Below are 24824 nucleotides of genomic sequence, written 5' to 3'. Positions count from 1 at the left end.
CAGCATTTTCTACTCAATCCAATCTCCAGTTAATTTGATCCTTCATTTATCTTGAACAAAGCCTCCTAATAAAAACATTTGTATTACAAATGATACACTTGATCAATGGGATTGCTTTAGGCAAGTATTTGATAATTTGAACTCTAGCTATGAAAAGTTCTCATTTAATCAATGTGGCTGGCCAAAATTTGGAGGGAGAGAAAGCCCCAAACCTGCACATCACCGAACAGCCAGACTATAATTACATTTCAGGTTATTTAGATGTTCTTACCAACATTATTGTTAGAATTGGCCAATGTAATTGGTGTGATATTAGCCTTAATTATTTTTGGTAACACAATTAATTATTTAGTTCACTCAAAGTGACAAGAATGGAATGAATCAAAGTGAGGAGCTGGCTAGGCTGGGAACCATTAATTTTCTTTTGATCCCATGATTCCTTCAGTCAAATCAATGAGATAAATAGGCAGATGAAAAAGCCAATGGACATTTCCATTGAACAGGAAGAGCATCCAGGCCCCGGGCAGGTCAGGAGATGGTACTGGACCCTTCACAGGGGTTGGGAAGTTTCCCTTGGGATCATTCATGTTTGAGAGGACGGTTTTTCAATCCTACAAGATCTTCAAGGTCACGGGCTGCTCTGCTAAGGGTGGTGTGCTTCCCCCCCAGGCTTGTGTCCAAAGTAGGAAACATTCTCCCTTGGCAGCCAAAGTGAATTTCTGCTTTATTGCATGTTGCTATCCTTGGATGCTCTGAGAAGAAATCACATTGCTTGGAATGTTAGCCTGTGTTTATTTTCATTAACAGTGGTATTAATCAACATTTTCCTCTGTTCTCCACCGATGGCTCAGGGATGCCTTTGGAAAGCAAAGACAAACTCCAGGTCAGGGTTCCTGTTGTTGGACATTATTATACGTGGGAAGTGAAATTATTCCTCTCCTTGCTCAGATTTGTGCACAAACACTGAAAAACTTCTCAAAGCTCCCCCATGCCTCCTGCACCTTGGCTGAGGAACTTTATTTTGACACAACCACCAGCAGTTATATCATGAAAGAAGTCCAGAAGGGCTAAAAAACACGCACATCAGACTATTTCACTTTGTTTCTTCAACCCTTTTAAATCAGCATCTTTAGGACTTCATTTAAAGTGGGAGACGGGAAGCAGCGCAGTGAGGACTCCGCTGTCACATCATGCACGGAGCTGTATGACACAGCACCCTCAAATCTCTTTCAATCCATCACATATTTCCCTCTAGAAACTTTCTTTCCCCCCCCCTTTCCTTTCTGGATTGTCTTTGGCTGTTATTTATTTATTTGCTTAGTTGACTTCAAGGGACATTTCTCCCGGCTGCATAAAGACGTTTCACAAACAAATGCAGGGGAACATTTCTGAGGAGGGTCCCCGTGGGCAGGCAAAGTTTTGTGTCACTCAGCTCCTCTCCATCGGGGAGCAGCGTCCTTCACAGCTGCTCCACCAACAGGCCCCGAGCAGCGGCGAGGACCAAAGCGAGAGGAATTAAAGGGCTGCTCGAGGTTCCGTGGGGCTCTAAGGGCTCCCCTGGGGAGGATAAAAAAGAATTAGAAAGGGTTTTATTGACGTGGGTATGTTGCCTGTGCTTTGATACGCACGCAGAGAGTAATTTTAAGTGCGGGGAGGAGGGTTCTCCACAGCTGAAACTATCGTTTATACCCTGTGGAGAGTTAAAAAAACTCTCAGCGAAGAACACGGGCAGGCACGACGGCCCAAGGCCCAAACGAGGGGTACTAAACAGGCAGAAAGGATTTATAGAGCAGCAATAGATAACATTGCTCCGTTTCAAAGAGCTCCACGGCTCCTGCAGCACCCCGAGACACCGAGAGGGAAAGACATCACCGTCAGCAAAATGTGTGCTGGGAAAAAAAACCACCAAAAAACCACCTCTGGCCAAGGGAGAGGCAAACACGGCTCAGCATCGGCTCAGCATCTGGAGGGGAGAGCATCTGCTGAGAGACACCTCGACGCTTACTTGGAGTGAGAAATCATCACTCTGGCTGCAATTCTTCACCAGCCAGACGCACCGAGTGAATGGAATCCACACAAATGAGGTCGTTAGCATAACCGAATGCGCTCTTCATTCCTTCAAGAATGAAAAATATGAGTAATTCCCTGGCAAGGCCCAATTACAGCCTGCCAGCACTAGCACATGGGTTATATCTATTATGAAATAATAAGATAACATTAATAAGATTCCCAGAAAGGACATTAGACAGCTAATCTCACGACTGTGTACAACTGGGCTAACTCTTCAGGCTGTCTCCTGCCTGCACGGTTCTACACTCTCCAGGTCTTTCTTGTCATTTTCACCGGGAAAAGTTCAGGTCTACCAGCTTTTAAGCAGGAGGTTCTGAATGGGAACCCGGGCCAGCGCTCTGGGAATGCTGACCGACGCTGGGCGCCTGCTCTCTTTTCAGGAGTTTCAGTAACAGCCATAAACGTGAGAGCTACAGCAAACAATCACACACAGCACCCGTGAAATGTCCCTGTGGACAGAGCCATGCTGGCAGCTCTATTTTGGGTCGTTAACCTGAGTGCACAGACGTGTGCTCGCAGGGCTTCCAGCCCCTCGCTCCCCGAGCACCTGAATAATCCTTTGATTTTCCCCCATTTCCTCGTGTCCTGAGGCTCCCGACCCTGCACGCACACACAGCATCCAGAGCTGTTTCACGGCTGTACCAGCACAGGCAAGAAACCGGGTTTTGTCTTTTAGGTGAGCATCACCCCACCTTCCTGAGACACCGCTAGAGCTAAGCTTAAAAGAGAAAAACCGGACAGCGGGACGTACATGGAGCTGAGCACATCGCTCAGAAGCCTGCTAAGGCAGCAGGCAGCCGAGATTTCCGTGGCTGGGATTTAGCAAGGAGCATCCAGCTCCCGGCACCAAGGACACGGCGACAGCAGCAGTCGGGGCCCGGAGTTTGGCAGGTGGCTAAATCGGCTCCGCAGCCTCGCCGGCCCTGCTCGGGGAAGGGAAGACGCCGAGGCTCAGCACAGAGGGCTGTAATGAGGATTAATAAAGCGTGCGAAGACGCTCCGTAATTGTCCGGCCGGCTGTTTCCTTTGCACCTTATGCTGTCGTTTATGCTGGTGCAAAGTGGCTGTAAAACGCCCCAGGGCTGATTCGATAGAACTCCGCAGATTCCTCGCACAGGTGTAAATTGCTCTGTGAGGTTCAGGGCACTGTCTAAACGCAAACTTAATCTGATCATCTCTGTTGCCCTTTTTAATTTTTTTTTTTCCTTCTGTAAACTCCTCTGCAGCCAATTGAACATTTTAGTGCCTAATAAACTACAAAATATCGGGTATTTCGTGCATGAATTTACGTCCCAGAAATAGAATTCGCAGCGCTGGCCTCAAGGAGAGCTGGAACTACATCAAGATGCCATGACTGGACCACCAGCACAGCAGTCCTGTGTGCTGGTTGCTGCCCACAGCAGCATGATGTGAATGTGGAACAGTCACATCATAAACCTCAGGGGCCGGTGCACACTGACAGCGAGCCTGAACCCAGGAGAAGCCATGAAAAATGAGCTAACGGCATAATTTGGGAGAGAATGGGCAAAAAACAATGCCTGACCTTGTTCAGACATAGGAAAAAACAACTGCAGAACTACAGCAGCTGTAAAATGAGCCTGAGCTGAAATGTATGAGCTGGTATTACAGGGAATAACCCTTAAGAGGTGGAAGGCTTTGATAGACGAACTCCTACAGGTAGCTTCAACCCCCGGCAGCTGCAAGGCTTCGGTAATGAATGTCAGACTGCTGGGCAGCTGTGAGGGGAATAAACAGCTATTTGCCTTCAGTGGAAGTAGCATCAGTTTGACATATGACATTCAAATGATACGAGCTTTAAAAGTGTGGTTAAACGACTGCTGTTTGACTTGGAACCTTGAGCCCGCTGAAGCGCCGTGGCCGCTGTTTACCTCGGCTCTGTGGGGGATTGAATCACCGAGCTTAAAAATGAAAGATCAAAGTGTTTCTGCAAATTCAGCCCGCAGTACGCCGTGTGTCCAGCTGCTAGAGAAAGTGTGCTGGAGTGAGGAGAGGGGTAAAGACGGGTCCTCCTCCTGCTGTGGCCTTTGGCTCCAGTCACGGCTGCTGCGGGCACTGGTGGGACTGAGGAGACAAGATGTGGGATGAAATTTGGGGGATGGGGTGAGGAAAAGGGTTATCCCCTCCTTGTCCTTCCCACAGCACTCCCTTCTCCTGCCATCCTCCTCCTCCACATTGGTGGGTTCCTCTTCAAGGCTCTTTGCATTTTGCTTTGCAGGACACCAGCCCCTCCTGCTCGTTTTAGAGAAACAAGCACTGCCAAAATTTACCCGCCTCTTTTAGGAGCCCTCATTAAATCAGCCTGTCATAACCCTTTCATAACCTACCTGCTGAAGTGCTTTGGCTTGCAGTCTTCACACTGAAGCAAGAGCTCAGGACCAAAGTTGCTGGAGGAAAAAAAAATCACTGCTTCCTGACCTTTGGGCAGACTCTGTGGGCTGATTATCTCATCGATTTTAACCGAATTGAGCATTCAATACGGGTGTCTGGAGGCCTGTCTCTCCTCAGCAGCGGGTACAGTACAGCACCGGCAGCAATAATGCAGACAGCCTCGATGCAAGCCAGGGTCAGGGGCAGGAAAGATGCAGGGTTTTTGTAAATTGTGGCAGGTATGATTAGTCCACCTGGGCCTGGCCCCAGGAGCACGGGAGCACACGAGGAGCCCACAGAGAGCACTTCAGAGAGGGAGCACCCTGTGAAGTGCAGATGGATGCTCTTGCTTGCAAGGAGTCAGAATAACTGAAGCAGAAATGAGTGGCACCAGACTGGAGTGATGCCACTCGAGTGGGGAGTGTCCTTCCAGAAGGAGCTGGTGCTGAGCTGAGCCTGTTTGCTCTGGGAAGCAGTGCTCTGCTGTAGGATGGGATATGCAGAGCAGAGGAGGTCATGCTGAGGGCCCTACAGTCATCTTGGATGTTTTTTAGGGGGAGTGGAGGACTTGCTTCAAGCTGTCAGCAGCTGGGGTATATCAGGGGAGCTCCTGAAGCACTTCTGCACTAGTGCTCTCCAAAAGGAAACCCCTTTGCTCACTCTGGGACCTTGCTGGGATCTGAATCAAAGCATGGCATAAGGTGGGCACACATCAAATTTCAATATTGCCTAAGTGTAAGTAATTTTTTTAAAATTATAGATGCAGGTAAAATGAGGCAGGGATGTGGAAGAGCAGAGCTCCATTTCCCCTGGGTATGGGGGAGTGGTGCTTGCTCATTACCTCTGGAAATCAGACCGGAAAGGGTTGACACCAAACATCTCCCAGACAGCTGCTCAGCCTGGAATAAACCCAAGAAACCACGTCCCAGGTACTGAACCTGCTGGAAAACTCAGCATCCAAGAATTTCCCCACTGCAAGATCCCACCCAAACCACTCCCCAGGGCCAAATCTGTTGGCAAACCTCCCTCAGGACACTTGGGAACCCATAGAGATATGTGCTTCCTGTCCTTAAGCACAAAATCCAGCAAAACAAGGATGAGGTGTGGCAGAACTCCAGTTTTGTCCCTTTGCAGAAGCCTGCAGGTGCTGGGGCATGAGGCAGTGCAGTGTCCATCTCTCTGCGGGTACAGCAGCGCTCCCAGCCCAGCTCTGCTCCCACACTCCCCTGGCACAGGCTGCAGCAGATGAAGATGCCTTCGAACACCCATGAGAGGAGCTGAAAGCCTTTGACACCTCCAAGTGAACTGTATATTGTCAAAATGTTAAGCAGCTTTGTGAGGGAGATTATCCTGAAGGATGTTTTCCCTTAGCATTGACATTTCTGTGTGAGGGATTAATTCCAACACAGGCATGGGGTCAGATGGCAAAACCCTTTTCTTGCTGCCACCGGGCAAGCTCTGGCCTTTGCCCCAGCAAGGTCATTAATTCATCCCTTTGACACTGAGGTGACTTTGTCACCTTCATCTTCTTGGTCACTTCTCAAAGGCAGAGACCTGAGGATTTTCTCTGCCCCTTTTTATGAATCACTGTGACATTACAAGCACTTTTCAGACCCTCCAGGGGTCTGACTGCCTGTACATTTTGTCCATCTGCTGTCACAAACACCCTGCCTTGACTTTGGAAAAGAGCACAGCAACAGCTGAAAACAAAGATGGATTGTCACTTTTGGACATAGGTGGCAGAAGGGGGTTGCAGTGCTGCACGTGACAAGGGCAGCAGGGGAAGCCACAGGTGCCTGAGCTGTTGGGAATTTTCTAACCCTCTCACCCAGCTCATTGATGACTCCCTAGAGAAGGAGCCTCACTCCTCCCCTACATTTCCAGTCAAGGGTGTCTTTCACTGGGGAATTCAATTTGCTGCAGAAAGGTTATTATAGCCCTTCTGAGGTTTTCTACTCAATTCCTAAAAGAAAGTATAAAAAGAATATGTATGTGTATATATATATACATATGAAAAGAATATATATGTATATCTACCTCTATATAATAGAAAAGAAATATAAAAAGGGCTATGTAGTGAATAAAGTTCCTTTTGCAATAGGAATCACTTCACACTCTCAGTGGCTCAGCCATTCCTTCTGGGCTGTTGTACTTCCAGGAGCAGCTCTCAGGATTTATGGTACCCACAGGGATTCATCCAGGATAAAAGGAGTTTTCATCACCTGGCCAAAGGCTTATGAGATCTACAGGTGGAGTCGCTTGTGTGTGGAGAAAGTACAGCAGCAGAGACTGGCAGCAGCTGGGCACAGAAGAGGCAAGTGAACTTTTTATTGCAGTTAGCATGCCAGCAGCAGTTTTTGGAGGAATAATGTGAAATTCTAGACTTCACAAAAATTACAAAGTTTGGCAAGATTTTGAAGCACTCAATAGGCAAAGGCACCTTTCTTCCAGACAGGGTTGCCCAGGACATCTGAAGGCTCTCAGTGCTGCACCCTGCATAATTATTAAGTTGGTCTTATAGTGGCCTAATACAAATCAGACTGAAAGGTGCCATACAGCAGTGTGGATGGTGCCTGTGTTGACAATCCCTCCCATGGCAGCTGGCTGCATGCCCAAGATAAAATAAGCAAACAATCAGGAAACACATGTGGGAACTTCCCACTCTGCAAATCTCCAGTCCTTAGGGGACTTCTCTCTGGGCACCCCCAGTTAATTCATCTGCACTTGGAATCACACAAAAGCCATCTGAAATCATACCAAAATCTAAATAAATCAGCATCAGAAAATCTGCTGCAAGCTTTCAGTCCTGTAATGACATGACCATTTTAACACTTGTCAGGGTCCTGGCACAGAGCTGAGGAAAGAGCCCTGGACAACTCTGCATTCCCAGGAGAATAAAACCACAAGACACACAGTCACCCAGCAGGCAACGGGAACAGGAGCAGTGGCAGCATTACTTAACTATGTGCAATTTGCTCTCCCCATCTTGATTTAAATTACACTGCCAGAAGAGACTGACAATGTCTGGAATCAAATTGCTTAGAAAAGTGCCTCTTCAGAGAGAGAGAAAAAAAATGCCCAAATAACTCGAGTGCAAATGGTCTTGCAAAATGCCTATTGTGATTGGGGACAGCAGCACCTGGGGCTCGTGTTCATTAGGATAATGCTCATGTAATTGTGCTGGGCCAAACCCCCATGAAATGGGGGGGCTGCCCCCCTGACATTCCTACACCGAACACATTAACCTGGCCTCCTCAAGAGCTGGAGGAGGCACCATTAAATAAGAGTCTCTTGCTCTGCTCCTGCTTCCTTCACTCCTTCAGGTCAGCCTGGGCTCTGGGGACCATCTTCAGGACAATGGGCTTCTTTGGCTGCATGAAACCTTTCGAGTCCAGGACCAGCGGGATCTTGAGCAGGAGGAAAAAACAATGGAATAGCCACGTGAGCCGGGAGAAAGGACACACAGGACAACAGGAGCCCTGCAGCTCACACACAACCCAGCCATCACTTGTTTGCAATGCATTTCCCAGCTCACAGGTGTACTTACAGCAGGACCATCACTATGGCTCATGCAAAGCAGCTACCAGCAGGTGTTTAACAGCCCTCAGCTCTTGGTGAGTTCTGGCTTTCACGTGGCACGGTACAAAGAGCTTGGTGCACTGATCAACGTGGAGGGAAGAGCAGCCAAACCCCACCGAGGGTGCTGCAGCTAAACAGGGGCATGCAGTGCCATTTTCTTTAATGCAGAAGTGTGTCAGCACTGAGGGCAGCTGGATCATAATGGTAGCTGGAGGAGCAATAAGCTCTCCAGGAAGAGCAAAACTAAAATTGCTGCTCAGACCGAGTAGCAAAGAAAAGCATCCTCAGCATGAAAGGTTTCCATGGGGTAGGCTGGGAATCTCATGAGAAACAACGTTTAAAGCTGGTGTTGGAGGGAGTCATCTTGCAGGGGGAGGAAATGTGTTTTAAATCTCCCCACCAATGGACGCTGCTGATATCCCAGCTCCCTCTCTCCCCATCAGGACAAGGGTGACACATCCCCAGCCCAACAGGCCACATTCACCTCCCATATCCCAGGAAGCTTTTGTTTCATGAAATCTAAGCAATATGGCTTGGAGCCCAGTGTGCCATCAGTGGAGCAGTGAGAGGAGGCTGCAGCTTCCATATACATGTTCCAAAGGCATGTTCCAGCATGAAATCCCTCCCACTCTGATCTGATGTACACGACACCTTCTGTAGAGAAAAGGGCTGAAAGAGCCCCATAAACCTATGGGCACCAATAATACAATACATATTTAACTTGTCTCCTTTTAATTAAAGGCAGTTATAAAAAGAATCAATTTTATGGATTGCAGAGGACTAGAAAAATGTCATTAGACTTGGGGGAGGGTGGATAGGTCACTGCATTGTTAATGGACTATTACAGTCTTTCACCTCCAGGTTACCAGTTGAGCTGCAATCTGAATTTGCAGAGATGCCAGCTGAGCGCCCGTGCCAAGTAATAATTTAATAAGGAGTTTTCTGCTTCTTACAACAAACGTCCTTTGAGTGACTTGTTGCCACCTCTGCTCTGATCTCCCAAGCTCTCCTCACCAACAGAATGTAATAATGGCCCAGCCTCTTGCAGCAGTGAGTGCAGGGAGTGGGTCAGGCTGGAAACACCGTGGTGCTGCCTGCCTGAGGCACAGGAGCTGCCGTGCTCTCAGCAGGGCTGGACTGACACATCATTTCCATCAGCTCCTGCATTTATTTCATGTCCAACACTCCCACCCTGCAGGGCCCATCCCATCAGTACCGGATGCAGCATTCACTGGGATCCTGGGCAAAACCAAAGCCTGGTGGGATCCTGCATAGCCCCAAAGAGGGAGAGGGTCACCAATTCAAACAACCCAGACTGTGCTTGCTTGAAAATTGCTGCCCTTTAGGGAATCCCCTGCCCCATAAGAGATGAATTTTGGTGCCCTGAGATGTCCCACAGAGAACAGCCATGATTGTGTTGCAAAACACAGCTCTGGCACAGGCTGGGGATATTCTTTTCCTGCTCTCTGGAGCAGGGTCTTCCTAAGCTAGGTGAAACAGACCAATAGTGCACTGCGAGGGAGAGAGCACCCCACAATTTAGGTGCACCCAAAGATAGGCAAAAGACGTCAGGGATTTCAGCCTAAAACATCCCACCGATATTAAATATGCTTCTATAGAGGCTTTAAAAAAAATAAAATAAGTAACTTGTGGTGAACCCCTTAAAATGAACTGAGAAGATTTTTAACAGTTATTCCCTTGTAACAGTAGGATCATCTCAGAGGGAGTAAGGGGCTGATACTGACACATCACCCCACATCCTCACCGGTGTGTCTTTGCAGGGTCTGAATGAGAAGTTCTGCAACAGGACAACCACAGCCACTTTCACAACGAGGAGAGCAAATCTCATGCCTATGCAGTTCCTGGGGCCAGCCCCGAATGGCAGGAAGGTGTAGGGGTCAATATTCTCTTTGTTCTCTTTACTGAACCTGATTATAACAAAAAAACAACAACAGCAACAAAAAAACCACACCAAGTTAGTAAAAGCCCCTCTGTTCCAGGATGCGTCAGCTTCCAAATCTGAAGTGATGAGGGGTCTGGGAAGGGAAAAGCTTTTTGTATTTCTGTGCATATTAGAAGAATCCAGCTAGGTCCCTTAGTTCTGTCTCAATAGATACTTTATGCCTCTGCTTTCATCCTACTGCTCAGATTTGGTTGTGCAAATCCAGGTGCATTGGGTGTCCTGGGAATACCTGAAATACACTAATGGATTTCCTAACTACTCTTTTCTCAGAACTCCCTCTCAGCTCCAAAACTGAACCCAGATTTCAAACCCTAAACCACACAGGTCTACAGCTCCACAGCTTCCCTGCAGATCAAAGGACTGAGCGAACACAAAGATGTTCTCCCCCTGCGTGACTAAAGGCAGGGCTGCTTTTGAGATATGCCAGCCCCATTCCTTTCCTCATCATGAAAAACAGGGAAGAACAATCAGCTTCACAGAGGAATTTGCCACTGAGCATTTTCAGTAATACTTCTTAGTGATCAGTTGGTTTTCATGTCAGAAAGCTTTTCATTCCCAGTGCACGAGGTACAAACCTCAGCTATGCTAAGTCAGAAACTGAAGTATCTCACTACCGAGACACCAGCACATCCCTCTGATGAACTTCCAGCAAGACAAGTGAGCCCTAAAGAGCTCCTGTCCAGCTACCCATACCCAGTTTAACAACTGGAATAAGGATGTGGCTACTGGAGCCACTGGTGTAAGCTGGCCCGTTGCCAGAGCACTTGTATTTGGGTGTTTCCTTCTGAATCCAACACAAGGTGACCACAGGCTCCATAGGTGCTTCTGCCTGATACCACTGGTCACCACATCCCCACACCAGGATTAGTTTCCAGGGGTATTTCACCACCTGGTGCAAGGGCAGAGGTCCGGTCCTGCTCTCTCTGGACTAAACCTCAGTGTCTGGGTGGCCACCTGAAGATTACCAGGTTCACGGTATCCCAGGTCTGTCTTGGGCTATTGCCTCGTTTTGCAGGGTCTGACAGTGCTCCTAAGCAAAGATTGCTTCGTAACTTGAGTCAAAAACTAAGTTTTATTTCCTACCCATCTTTGCTCTTCCACTGCTGATTTGCAGGGCATTGTGCCAGTCACCCAATGGCTCTTGCTTTAATATCTGGCCATAAACCCCTCAGTGTTACAGCTGCTGGGAGCTGCTCTCACTGTTGCTCCCTTCAATGCAGTTAATTAAATTCCATGCACAGTTTATGGACGTAGATCATAAAATTCCCCTCACGGTAATGCTGGGACTAGATGTCAGACAATGATAAATGCCTAATTTAAATGTTATAATCACGCATTCCCCACTCTTGCTGCCATTCCCGCTCCCAGGGCTGGGGTTGAGCACGCAGCTATTCCCCCACGTGGCCCTCACCTCTCAGGCCTGAACTCTTCCGGCTCTGGCCAGTACTGCGGGTCCCTGTGCAGCACGAAGGCTGGGATCACGACCACCACTCCCTTCGGAATAGTCACTCCATTGAGCTCCACAGTCTTCTTGCAGACCCTCTCGAGCCGGCCCCCGGCGGGGTAGAGCCGGATGGATTCGCTCACCACCATATCCAAATACTCCATCTGAGTGATGGCGTTGTACGTGGGAGTGGCCTGGGCGAGGGATGGGAGGACTGAGAACACAGTGCTGCATCTGCCACCCCTACAGCCCCCCAGCGCTTCCAGGGAAGGGGGAATCTCAGTGCCAGCACCTCTGCCACTCTGTTTCCAACCTGGGTTTGCAAGGCAGGTGGGAACAAGCATCTTCTCACCCTCCTTTACCTTGTTGGGGAGGTGTGCATCCACCTCGTCCTGGAGCCGCTGCTGCACATCAGGGTGAACGGCCAGGTTGTAGGCTATGTAGCTGAGGGTGGAGCTGGTGGTCTCATAACCAGCGAAGACAAAGATAAGAGCCTGGGCCAGAACCTCCTCATCACTTAATGCTGAAAAAAAGGCAGAGAAGCACATACAGGAAGCTGAAAATTACAGTAATTAACCTTTGGGAATTCAGGATCCCTGTCATCAGCCTGGGTAATGCTACTCCTAGCTACGTAACAGTTGGTAAAGGAAACATCCAGCTCTAGTACCACAGAGGGGTGCAGTGCAGTGTGTCCCACAAATACCCCGTCCTGGCACCTCAAAAGTTTAAAAGCATCCTGCCTTGAGGCGACAGACCAGGACTATGCCTTGGCTGAGCCTTTATCTTCTTACAGTTTATTGAGGAGAGGGAACAGAGATGAGCTCACAGGTGAGCAAGGTACACACAGCATATGTGCTTTGTGTGCTGTTTGATATCCAGCTTTTTGATATGATTGCTGGCCTCCAGAGGCAACAAAGTAAGAAATGGGGGTAAGGAGATACTCACTCTTTTTGTTCTTTGTTGCATAAACACACCTCAGAAGTTATCCCAGGAAATGAGATATAATAAAAATATGGCTGACCTGTGATAAACATCATTATGGCCCCACTACTGAGACCTAGAATCTTCCATGGGATTAAGCACTAAAATCCACTCCCTACTTCCTTTTTAAATGTACAAGGAACTAATGCTTTCTGCTGAGAGGAGGACACATCTCAAGACATACTTTTGTCCGAGCTGGTCTCAGCAGACTTGGAGCCATCATGTGAGTTCTGTGATTCAATCATGAGCTGCAGGAAATCCACCCGGTCCTGGGGAGAAACAGAGGCAGAGAAGATGTGGGTGCGGAGGAGGCAAACCTCGTCCAGCAGAAGTCCCTTGCTGAGACACCTGCTCCACTCACAGCTCATGGCTGCAGCACATGATGAGGTCTGGACTACAGACCCTCCAGGAACACAAGATACTTTCTCCACTTGGATGCCCAGGCAGGGCGTGGTTCTGGCCCTGGTTGGGTTTGGTGAGCTTGGAGAGCAGGTGACACCATGGCTTCTGAAGATGCCACCAGGCTCCTCCTGCACTCAGGACTTTTCCTGAAAGGAGGCCACGAGGCTGGACTCACTGTGCTGCTGCCCTCTTCCCGTTCCTTCTTCAGTTTTGTGAAGACATTCTTGAAGAACTCCATAACATCTGAGGGTAACAGAGTCACCTTCAACTTTTCCAGCACAGGGGCAACAAAGGGGAACAACACTAAAAGGGAAGAAGAGACAACACACTTGAGCTCGAAGGGGTCCCAGGAAAATCAAAACTGGCACAAAGCATAGAAAGGAGCAGTACACCTGTCCCTTGACCCTTTTTGTTGCCTCCATCTCTTTTTACCTAACTATGGCTGGACGCAACAGCACTTGCAAACCTCCTCCACACGTTACTTTATGACCACAATACCACAGTAAGTGCAGCTCTCTGTGACAGAGCAGCTCGCCACCATGTCTGCAAACAGGGTCTCTCCTCATAGGAGGATGCTGCCAAGATCCACATGGGCCGTACAAATCCTGGCTGTGGTTTTCTTGGGGCAATATTTCTGCAGATCTGAGGCTGTAAATCCAATCCTGCAAAGTGTTGAGCACCTCCCACACGGCAAAAAGGACTCAAAGCCACTAAAGGAGCTACCAGAAAACGCAGCACCTTTGACATCGATTCAGGGTTGTATGAGATGAGGTTTGTCATACCTAAGAGTAAGAACACAGGACTCAGGAAACTGAATTGGAGAAATTTCCTAATGTTGGTGACAAAGGGGTCATTGGGGTTGTTCATGGAGTCAACATTGACACTGAAAGAAGTGCTGGTCACCACATCCATGCTGTAAGCTCCAAAAATGCTGAGTAGAGAAGAAGAGAGAGTGAATGAGATGAACCCAATCACAGCAGTAAATAAGAGCCCATCTAGGAACAATCCCTGGGAGAGAGAATCTCTCTTAATGAACAGTCCTAACATAGTAGGTCTGTTCTGACCTGGCAGTAGCCATCATTTTATTTTTGAAGTTTCCTCTTGTATTCATTCCCCCAACTTTTCTCAGCTTCAAAAACCTAAGCTGTAGCTGGAGAGCACTGAACTGCAGTCTAGGGCAACAATGATTATATTCTGATTTTCATCTGTAAAAGAGACTGCAAAAATGACATTCAAAAATACCGTATCTTGTGCAGCTTCTAGACAAACTCTGGGAAATGCTTCCTACCTCAAAATGCATCTCCAGTAAAATGAAATGGGGAAAGGGCACAGCTCTCCCATTTGAGCAGAGTCCAGCAAGCCCACTGCTGAGGAATGTGCCATGCCCACGACTACTGTGGAGTTTGCTTCCATAGCTGACAAGGGATCCGTTCCTGTCAGCCCCACACAGTTACTCACTCCTTCGCAGTCACGAATTCATCATTAGCCACTTTCTTCTCAATGCTTTCCACTAATTTTTCACCATAGTGATTAATGACATGAAACATCTGAAATGCAAACCAAAGCAGAAAGCACTGTTGACTCTTTCCCTGTCACCAAACAGGCTGGGCCAGACTGCCATCTGCCACATCAGGCTTGGGGAGGAAGGGCAAGCAAGGGGAAGGTCTCATTTCCAGGCCTCAGACATTGCTTCCTCTCATCTTAACCACCTGTTCAGAGAGCTCATCTGACTAGGACTGAGCAAGGCTCTCCTCAAAAAATCCACATACAGCGCCCACTCCAGCCTAGCATCCACTCCAGCTGGGAGTGGACATGGCTGCTGGGCAGATGGAAAATGGACAAGCCTGGTGTGAATGTTTAGCAGGATGAACCAGCAGCCTCAGCTTGCAATGCCTCGTGTGCTGTTTCATGCCCCAGCGCCGTGGCCTGAACCCCTCCCTGGGATGGCAGACAGACACTGCACTGCTGAACACTACCAACAATGCAGGTGCTCATGGATGTGGTCCTGGCAAACAGGGCGACTTCCCCGTTTGAGGGGAGGGTCTGCACTCAGAAACAGCTCAGTTCTCCTCCAGCTATGGATGCAGAGTACCTATGCTTTACCTCCTTCAGCTTCCCACTGGTGAAGGTTGGAGACAGCACCGTACGAATCCTTTTCCACTGCTCGTCTTCAGCCACGTTGAGGGCCGACTCCAGGATCCCGTTCAGACGAAAGTTCTGCACAGGGGAACAGGAGACAGGTGAAGGTTTACAGCCCCCTTCCATGTGACAGAAACACAAAGAAAAACCTTCCATGGACTGTTGACTCAGCCCCTGAAGTCATGTCAGCTCTACCTCAACCAGCAAACAACAGAAATGGAAACAAAAGTCCAGGAGCCATAAATGACATCAGCCCCAAGGGCACTTCCAGGCTGATTGCTCAATATCCCAGCCAGAGTGGCCCCTACACCTCCCTGGCAGAGTTTTGATGTTGGTACCATCAATAAACTGCACATCAGAGAGCAAGTACTTGCTGAAGGACTCAGGGGATAGCAGGAACCAAGAAGAAACTCATTCTTTCTTGCTGCATGTGCACTGTACTGGACAGCAAAGCACAGGGCTAGGTACCTACCCGGCGATTAGTAAAAAGGTCGTAGCACTCTTTCACCAGGACGTTTTTGATGAGGATGGGGTCCAAAACAGCCAGCACAGGCTGCCTGCCATCATAAAACCTAAGCCAAGAGAAACCCACAGTGAGTCCATCCTTCATGGCTAGCTGGAGCAAAAGCAGCCAGCTCTGTCCATGGCCAGAGCCAGGGCACAAAGGGTTTGGGCCCTCTCACAAAGCAGCTGGAAGGATGAGGCTGAAATTTGTTTATTATGTAGTCAAAGAGGAGAAAGGGAAAGAAAGTGACAATCAGGGGCAGCATGAGCATGTCTAGCAATTGTCTGTGGCACTGAAGAGTTGCCAAAGCTGTGTGGGTTTAGATAAAAGGCAGCTTTTTGCCACAGTGTTGATCCCCTGCACTTGGACTGTCTGAGCTGTTTCCACTACTGATTGCTGGAGAGAAGAAATCCACACCAAACAATCCACCTATGGAGGAAAGAGATTTCCTGCCTGGCCTGCAAGGCACTGAGAGGTGAAAACTCATCTGTCTCCTACATTTTCCAATCAATGGAGACAGAAAAACTTAAAAGTTGTGGTGTGGGCTAAAGGGCAGGGAGCCCTGGGCCACAGCTGAGGGAAGCTGCCATCTTCAAGAAGCTTGTGAACATTTAATCTTTCAAAAAAATGCACCGAGTTTCATGAAGCCTCCCAGGATTTTTTTTGCAGAGCAATTTTGTTTTGGTTTGAGAGGTTCTCAGTAGAAGCACGATAAGAAGCCCCTGCACAAAACAAGCACTGTGCAGCGAGGCAGGTTGAAAGGTAGCTTGTGCCCCAGCTCTGGGAGAAGCAGGGAGCAAGATGAAAAACACCGTGGCAGCCTACAGCTTGCTTTCCGCTCCAGACAGACAGAAAAGCATCTTCAAAGGCAGGAGGCTCAGTTTGACACCAAGCAGTGGAGGTGATTTTCAAAGCTTTTGCAAAGAAATGACCCCACAAACTGGCCATCAGCATCCCAGCCACACATCACACTGAAATCCCAGCAGGAGAAATGCCTTGGAGAGACGGGTGGAGACTTTCCCAGTGGTAAACCTCGATCCTCCCAGGCTGTCACTGCTGGAATTACAGTGCTGAGGAACATAACATCAATGCAACTGTTCCGTTCTATTCTGGGGCTGTGGAGCACCTCAAACCGGTAGCTTTGTTCTGCAGAAACTCACCCCCAGATTTTTCCATACTTTTCAAAGCATTTCAGATCAAAATTGTGGATTCCCTGGAAAAGAAGAAAGGAGAAATTAAGTGAAAAAGTGACCAAAGCAGCCCAACAGCTGGCTGCACAGTGCATCCCTCAGCTCTATTGTAAATGGCAGAGGTTGAGATTGGGAGGTGCACTGTCCTCCTAAGTAGATGCTATGGGGACATTTGCATTGGAGAGAAAGAAGAGAGCAGAGATTAAAAAAAGACAAGGCACTTTCAACTTCCACCAGCCAACCTGATCTAAAATTGTAATGAAGACAAGGTACGACAGGGCACAAAGTTTTAGTGAGCAGTTAGGAGGCAGAACTGGACCCCAGGGTGTCCTTTCACCTTCAGCTCAACAAGTCAGAGCTGCTGTTGCCTTGTCCTCACACGATCTCCCTCTGCAGTTACTGGACTGTAGGGAACACATTTTGTTTCCATTAGGGTTTTAAATGATGTTACATGTAAGGATGAAACTTATGGGACACGTAACACGCACTGCACCTTTAGTAAGAGGCAACATGTATGATGTAAACCCAGCAAATATAAGTAAAATACTTCTTTTATTGAAGCATTTGCAATCAGTTACCTGGGATCAGCTACTGCCTTGTTATTTGATGAGGTTTGGTAGCTTGATAATATTTGAGTTTTATTTAAAAATCTATTTATCTGTCTTAGTCTCAAGCTAGGTCCAAAAGTAAGTGGTTAGATGAAGCAAATCTGGGGCTGATTTCGCCTCTTCATGTTGATGATAAAAAGGGCAAAGAAAAAGGCAGTTCCCAGAAAACAGCAGTCTTAGGCATCTCTCTGATACCTCTTTTTTTGTCTCCAACAGAACTTCAGGTGCTTGACAGCAGGTAGAAACACAGGGAGAAACTAAAAAATTTAAATCACAAAGTATTTTTAAAATACAGCACACCTCATTCAGGTCAGCCTAAACTTTTATGTTCTCCGTGTGTCCAAAGAGCTTCCTACCTAAAAGCATAATTCTCATATGACTGAAGCAAGGACAAAGGAGAGAGTTGCCCAAAGAATGCGGGGAACAGCACCAGCCACAAGAAGGATGTAAGGCACTACAGAGCAGCAGCTGCTGGTACTCACGTGCTGGTACTCCAGGAAAGTTCCCACAAATGGCAGAGGCCGTGGGCCAGGAATGCCCAGCTTCTTGAAGGTCCTGTAGGGCCATATCCCATAGCTGCCAAGCAAAGAGAAGCACTTATGCAATGGAAAGAGAAGATACTTCTTGCTGAGCAGAGAGAACTGCTTAAATAACTGGTTTCTGTCACTCAGGGAAAGCTGAAATTATGGACCAGCAGCAGCCCTGCTGAGGATACTCTTTGCAATAAATGCAGGATCACTTGGGCTGTGTTTTGATGGAAGACAACAGCTGAGAGGAGCTGCAGCCCATCCTAAGTAAACTAGTGCAGCTGGGCACCTCAGGGCTTTACTCAGGGCCTCCCTTAGTTGCCCAGCTCAGACAACTGTGGCTCAGGTGACTCAGGAGAGATCTCGGGGCGACTGACTTCTGAAGCTGAGGCCTGCCCTTGTTTGTCTTTGCAAAGACCTCCTGAGATGCTCAGGCGGCCGCGCTACAGCAGGGACATAAATTACCACAGCAAAATTAAGCTTTTGGATGTGTATCTCACTACAGCTCCCCTGAGCCACATAAGCCGAAGTTTTGCCAACAGAACTACTTAATCGGGGCGTTCTGGCAGCAGCCCTGCGCTGCTCCCACCTGGCACAGCCTAAGGACGCCACGGGCGCTGCTGCCTTTAAACACCCGGAAGTTACTCCTTAGGAAAAGCTAAAAAAACAAATTCAAGGATTTTCTTTAATTTCCCGCCCAGCCCAGCTCGCTCCTTCCCGCTGGCAGCGGGGCCCCGCAGCCCCCCGGGCAGCCCTCGCTGTGCCCTGAGGGCAGCGCGGGGGCCCCGGCTGGTTTCAGCGCTGATGCACTCGAACCCCAGTGGCACCGGGCTCTTCTCCTGCCCGGTCCCCCAGGGGCCCGGCCTCTACTTACAGGGCCACGAGGCACAGGAAGGCGATGAGGAGCAGCCAGGTGACGGGGGAGAGGCTGGGCAGGAGCTGCATGGTGCCCGCTGTCCGCCCGCTTCTGCCACCGCCGCGCCCCGGCCCGGGCCTGTGCCTGTGCCTGTGCCCGCCGCCTTCACGTGACGGAGGCGGCGCGTCCCCGCCCCGTCCGTGCCTCAGCGCCGGGCCCCGGGAGCGTCCCCCCGGGATCAGGGTTCTCCGGGGTTGCGGGTGTCCGTCCCCGCTCCTTTGAGGCTGGAAATTGCTGAAAGGAGAAAAAGCGGAGCAAAGGGCGGCAACGTCCGGAGCTCCTCGTTCGGCCTCTGGAGCTGCTGCTGTGCTCCGGGGGTGTCTGTGCAGAGCGCCTTCCCTTGTGCCTCCTCTCCCACCTCCATGTGTCGTGCTCTGTATCTCCTGTTTAGGGTCCAGGAGAGAAGCGGCTGGAGGAGACAGACCTGCACCAAACACCTGCCCAGGCTGAGAGGGGCTCGTTGCTCTCAGGCAGATCCTCTGAAAGGATGCGGTCGTGTGGCAGCTTAACTTGCAGTCGCACCTGTGCCTGTGGAGTTTCTGCCCGGTTCGGTGACCTGCGAGCCCCAGGGAGCCCCCAGGGCAGGGCCGTGTGGGCAGGAGGTGCCGCGGGCAGCTCCGGCCGTGTCACCTGGGCATGGATCCCACATCCCCTCTGCCCCGGGCGTTCTCTCGGCACTCAGGTTGCACGGGACGATGACATTTGGCTTTAGGCAGCTCAGTTTCTCCCTCAGACACAGACAAGGGGCTGGCTGCTTTCTGAAAGAGAAATGGGAAGTGCAGCACTTGTAGGGCACAAAGCGGAGCCTCGGGCCAGTTTAGTTCCATCGTATGCAAACACCCCGTGCCGGTGGGTGTGTGTGGGGATGGGTCAGGACGTGGTGTCCTTCGTCCTCGTCACACTGGGAAGGGCCACGAATCCCTTCCTCTCTCTGGTCCAGCACTGTCCCCTTCTCTGCCTTCCCTGGAGATACCAGTAGACCCACATGGATACAGCCAAGGACCCTACGTGCTCATCACACTGACCTGCACATCAGACTGCACATCACTCTCATCTCCTCTGCCTTTGGCACACTCAGCCTTAGGGAAACCCAAGTGCTTCTGCAGTTACCTGCCAGTCAGATCCCACGTGGCTCTGCCTGCAGGCCAGCAGTGGATTTTGCCTCTGCCCAAACATTTCTTTTACCTCATAAAACACGTGCAGTGTGTGCTGGGCTGTCAGTGGGTGCAGCAGTCACCTCTGCACTTGGGTGGAAGAGCTGAGCAGCAGCACTGCCAGTTTTGGTAGGTCAGTGTCTCAGACATCTCCAGCATTGCACAGCCACGATGTGCTCAATGATTCACATAATCGCTGCCTGGCAGTAATCAATTAACCATTTTATGGAGGCACATCCCTGATTCCTGCTTCTCTGGGCTGCTCTGAAGAGCTGAGCTGTAGCAGCGTGCTGTGACAGGAACTTTATTCTCCATTTTGTGGGATCTGCCCCTTTTAAGACACCTTGAAGCAACTGTCCTCAGGGAATTATCCTTTCTTTTGCATCCAAAGGCTGATTCTTCTCCTTGACAGGTCCAGTACCAGAAGGACATAAAGAACAGCAGTGAGAGGCAGGAGGAGAAATCAGGTGCTGGAGCAGCAACTCCCAGGCTGGGATTAGCTGCATTTCTTCCTTCACACAAACCCTTTGATTTTCCAATGACTTTTAACAGCTGTTGTGATTTCTCAGTGGAAAGTGGGTTTGTGGCTCAGTATTTTGTCCTCTCACAAAGAAACTGAAGCAAAGACAGGCTTCAGAGGAGGACAAGGATGTTAGCTAGCCCCCAAAATATGTAAATAAACTGTGCAGCATCTTTGCATACAAGGAAATCACTAATTTGTCCAAAAGAGGTTTGAGTGGGAGCAGTTTAGAGGTTCCCTGTGTGGCTGGGGAACCTCTGCAAACACCTTATTTATCTGACTTTTGGTTTGGTTTTTTTGCAGGTCTCTTGAAGTACTATGTACTCTCCAGCTCCCCAGATTTGAGAAAATCATGTTTGATAAAATGTCCACCTCCCAGTCAAAATTGCTGCCATGACTCAAAGCTGCAGGTGGGGCCATTCTGAACACTCACTGTCAGATAATTTTATACAAATTGCATGTACTAAAGTGATGCTTTTATCCTTACACAGCCCTTTATACCAAATGTGGTGGTATACACTGTACTTACTGAGACTATTTTTCTAATGTGAATATCACTGAAATGGCACCCAGGAGGAATAAAGCAGAGGGAAAGGCTCTGCAGATCATTCTTCTGGCAACATTTAAAGGGGTTTAGCACTGTGGGCAAGCAAATTGCACAACAGGGCTGCGAGTGAGGGGCTGCTGTGGCATCCCAGCACCTTGTGTAAGAGAATGGAAGAAAATTGCCCAGTTTTGGGCTACACAACTCTTGTCTGTCCAAGGCTGGTGATCCAGCAAAAACATCTTGTGGCACGAAACGGGGAGTGATGAGTGCTCCCCGCTGCACTCGTGCAGCAGATGTGCTAAAACAAGTGAAAAATAGCAGCAGCAGCCTGCAAGTTGACATCAGTGCTGCTTCTAATTCACCTCTTTCACAAAACTGTCACTTCCCCCCTGCATTTCAGGTAATTACTCATTAATAGGAGATGTCTCCAAGAGAGCTGCTAAACCCCATAGGTAGGAGCCACATCAATGCCAGTGACCTCTCTGATGTGCTGGTCTACAGGCGTGGTTATAAATTAGGAGGCAGAGCTGGTTCACAGCCCTTGTGATGTTTCCAGGGTTAGAGACCTGTAGCTGTGAAGGACCCAGAGTGGTCCAAAAGGAATGTCCTCCTCTGGGTCATGAGCACACGTGTCCTCAGCCTCTCTGACATCGCCATTCTCACTGACACCAACACAGTGCCACTGCCTTTCCCATTAATAACAAATCCCAAGAGCTCTAAAAAGGCTTGCTGGAGCCCTGGTGATGTGCACAGCGCTATTAAAAGACTATTTATTCTTATGCCCTGGGGAGAGGAGGAGTAACTGAATGTGACTCTCTTCCCCCACGGCAGAGCGTCCTGTGATGGTCCTGAGCAGCACTGAAGCCACGGCCCTGCCCTCCCACGCTCGTCCTCTGGCCACCACGTGATCCCTCCCACTGCAGTGGTTCCTGGCATGTTTGCTCTTGCTGTGCCACCCTGGCAGCAATCCCAGGTCAATATTACCTCGCACATTATCTACCACTCCTCTTTGCAATGGCAGAGTGCTTCTGTGCACTGGGTACTCTTCCTGTGTTTGTGCCAGTCACCCCGGAGCACGGCGCCTTTCTGCTGTGCCTCACCCTGCACTTCTCTGAGCCAGGAGGGAACAGGTGCCCAAGGAACTGAGATATGTTGGGGATTCAAAGGCTGATGGTCACCATGGCTAACACAAACAGGAGACATGGACTGTGATAACTGGCTGTAGTCACCAGTAAACATGGCACAATGCAGCTCAGACTAACCGGAGGAGCAGCAGCTGAACTGATGGGGCACGGAGGATGAGGTTAAACCTCATGCAGAAATTCAGTTTCTAAAAGCTCTGAGAGGGAGAAACAAACATTTTAACCAGAGGGTCCTCCCTGAAGGAGAGGTGATTTTATAACTGTCTGCTTGGTGGGACTGAAGGAAGCCAAGGGGAGAGAAGTCCTGCATGAGCACTGGTGGAAGGCCATCCCCAGGACATGAATGCTCCCCTGCATCTCAGGCTCTCTGTTTGAGAGAACAAGACATTATCTTGAAAATAAAGTAATGCTTATTTGTGTTATTGCAAGATAATGTCTCGTTAGCTGCTGTTACAGACTCAAAGGTTTTCCTTTCCTCCGCATACTATGGGAAAAGTCATGTTGTAACACACAGTCTTTCTAACAGGCATAGCAAAATGTCAGCCCCATTAATAACCAGGCTTTTATTCACTGACTGTCCCATCTTTAACAATTCTCTTCTTATTTTCCTCTCATCCCACAAACGGCATTATGAGCTGTTTATTCCTGGTTCTTCCTTACAAACCTTGCTCTCAAATGAGCCTCTTGAAAGGATTAAATGGGAAAGCACCAGATGTATGACATCCTCAAAGGGCTCCAGCAGCCAGGGAAGGACCAAGGGCTGGCACCAGCTTTTGCCTTCCTTCTCACCAAGCCCAAAACCACACAGCACTTTATGCCTGGGTATTTCTGAGACCTCTGCAGAGCAAAAAGACCACACTGCTCCTTTCATCCAGCGATGCTGCTGAATGCTCCTGAAGCGCCAGCAGCTAAAACCCATCTCCCTTTCACTCCTCTATAATTTCTGAGCAAGGATGGAAAATTATAAGCCACAGCCAGTGTTAAAGTATCAAACCAATTCTGGAAATCACGGCGGGGGCAGCGCTGTGTGCACTCCCTGCTCATGCTGGGACACCAGCTCCTCCAAGGACAGCTTCTCCTTTGCCTGTCTCACATTGTACCAGAGAATGACTCTGGCTTTTCAGACCTCCCAGCTGGTAGCTCAGTCTCACTGCATGAAGCAGCCAGTGCTTTCCAGAAAGTGTCATTGCACCACTTGCAATGACCTCAATTTCTGCCGAGCCACTTCCAAGCCAGAAGTCAAGCCAGAAAAAGACAAAAATCATGACATGACCCTGAAGCCATCATCTCCAAACACATGACATGCAGCCCTTTCTACCACCATCCCCTTACCTCCAAACCCACCCCATCTCACGAGGACACACATTAGAAACAATCAGTGTTGTGGAATTTGTTTTGGAGCCAGGATCTCTGTTCAGCCAGACCCAGCACTCAGGGCCACATCGCTGCCCAAGGGTAGAGTTTGGCCATTGTTTCTGTCTCCGGTGCCTGGGTTCTGGATGTTTTTTCTGGACACGTTCTGAGTATGCACTCAGGGCAGGAATGGAGCTGTTTGGCTCTTGAGTCATTTGGCATTGTGGACTCCCTATCAGCAGCTGCTGGATGTGAGCCATCCCCGACATGTTCAGGCAGAGTCCTTGAGAATCCAAGCAGGTATGGCTGGAGGCTTATCACTCAACCTCACAGGATTTCTCTATTGCAACTAAATCCAAGCATTTGGCTGGTTGGATTAACCCTTGCTGGCTTTGTGAAATGGGCTTCATTGAAAACAAGCATCTTTCTCTCACCTTTTAATTTATTCTGTAGTGTGGAGACAGCTGTGGATCAATGAAAGTGTCCTTATCGATCACCCTGGATGCTTTTTTGCTGGACAGAGGATTGAAATACTGAATCCTTCTTCTGCCAGTCCTCCCCATGGTGGGGGATAAAACATTTCTGAATTTCCATCAGGTTATGTGAGGTTTAATCCCAGAGGGTACAGTCTCCCAGCAGATTAAGTCAGTCTCATAAATACATCTGAAAACTGGCCCTCATTTATCCCAGATTTCCCACAGTTCATCTTCTCTGATGATTCCCATTGCCCTGCTCCTCCCCTGCCCCCCACCTCTGGGGTGTTCGTACCAATCAGATGAGCTTGTACATACATAAAAAATAACTCAGGATTGGAAAAGTTTGTATTTACAAGTTGAGCCTTGTACTGTTGGAATTAGACTCTAATTAGGTCAGTCATGCTCCCTTGGTAGGTTAAGAATGATAGTGCTGGAAAACAGACAATTTATAAAGACCCAAAAATAACTCATCCTGCTGTTTTATAAGAAAGATGCATTTTCTTCGCCCTGTGCTGAGGACACTGCAGTCAAGGCCACTTGGGCACACTGATAGCAGCCACACAGACTGCGGCTTGGTCCCACCAGCAAAGCCGGCCTGTGCCTCAATTTCCTCCTACCAAAGGTGGGATATTCATCCTTCCCAATTTGGCAGGGCTGTGGCTGGGGTCACCTGTGTTTGTCAGGCATTTTTGTCACTCCTGGCATGAGGCCCCGGGCTGTATTACACAGGCTCTTTTTCCCAACTTGCCTTTTAGCCTTATCTACACCTTCTGTGATGTGCACAAAGGGCACAAACTCAGATTAGGGAGGCTCAAGGTAAAGAACAAGTCCTTGGCTTTGCCCCAGCTGCTTTTCTAAGGGTGTGTGTCATCAGCGTAAAGGCACACAGAATCCCTTGGAAGTTGCACAAAGCAGGGAAT

At 49.0% G+C, this 24824-nt stretch overlaps 1 protein-coding gene across 1 annotated transcript; it reads right to left on the bottom strand.

Moving 5' to 3' along the window:
* Positions 1 to 6531: 6531 nt before the first annotated feature.
* Positions 6532 to 18805, bottom strand: LOC120759741 (cytochrome P450 3A29-like). The gene is made up of 13 exons (XM_040079326.2): positions 18671 to 18805; positions 17752 to 17845; positions 16632 to 16684; positions 15439 to 15538; positions 14931 to 15044; positions 14286 to 14374; positions 13610 to 13758; positions 13003 to 13130; positions 12610 to 12694; positions 11807 to 11967; positions 11412 to 11638; positions 9803 to 9965; positions 6532 to 7865 (listed from the first exon to the last, which is right to left on the bottom strand). Exons 1-13 carry the CDS (start codon positions 18739 to 18741, stop codon positions 7770 to 7772), a joined length of 1530 nt encoding a protein of 509 aa, XP_039935260.1. The 5' UTR covers positions 18742 to 18805; the 3' UTR covers positions 6532 to 7769.
* Positions 18806 to 24824: the final 6019 nt, after the last annotated feature.

The sequence above is a fragment of the Hirundo rustica genome, chromosome 15, assembly GCF_015227805.2.
Source record: "Hirundo rustica isolate bHirRus1 chromosome 15, bHirRus1.pri.v3, whole genome shotgun sequence".
Classification (NCBI taxonomy): Eukaryota; Metazoa; Chordata; class Aves; order Passeriformes; family Hirundinidae; genus Hirundo; species Hirundo rustica.
This window is presented reverse-complemented; position numbering and strand designations above follow the sequence as displayed.

Excerpts from the sequence above, each read along its gene's own strand:
- LOC120759741 (XM_040079326.2), bottom strand. The coding sequence starts at position 18,741 with ATGCAGCTCCTGCCCAGCCTCTCCCCCGTCACCTGGCTGCTCCTCATC. Across the intron at positions 15,045-15,438 it reads ACCTTTTTACTAATCGCCGG|AACTTTCGTCTGAACGGGAT; the intron begins GTAGGTACCTAG and ends TCCCCTGTGCAG. Across the intron at positions 13,759-14,285 it reads GAATTCGTGACTGCGAAGGA|CATTTTTGGAGCTTACAGCA; the intron begins GTGAGTAACTGT and ends TTCTCTACTCAG.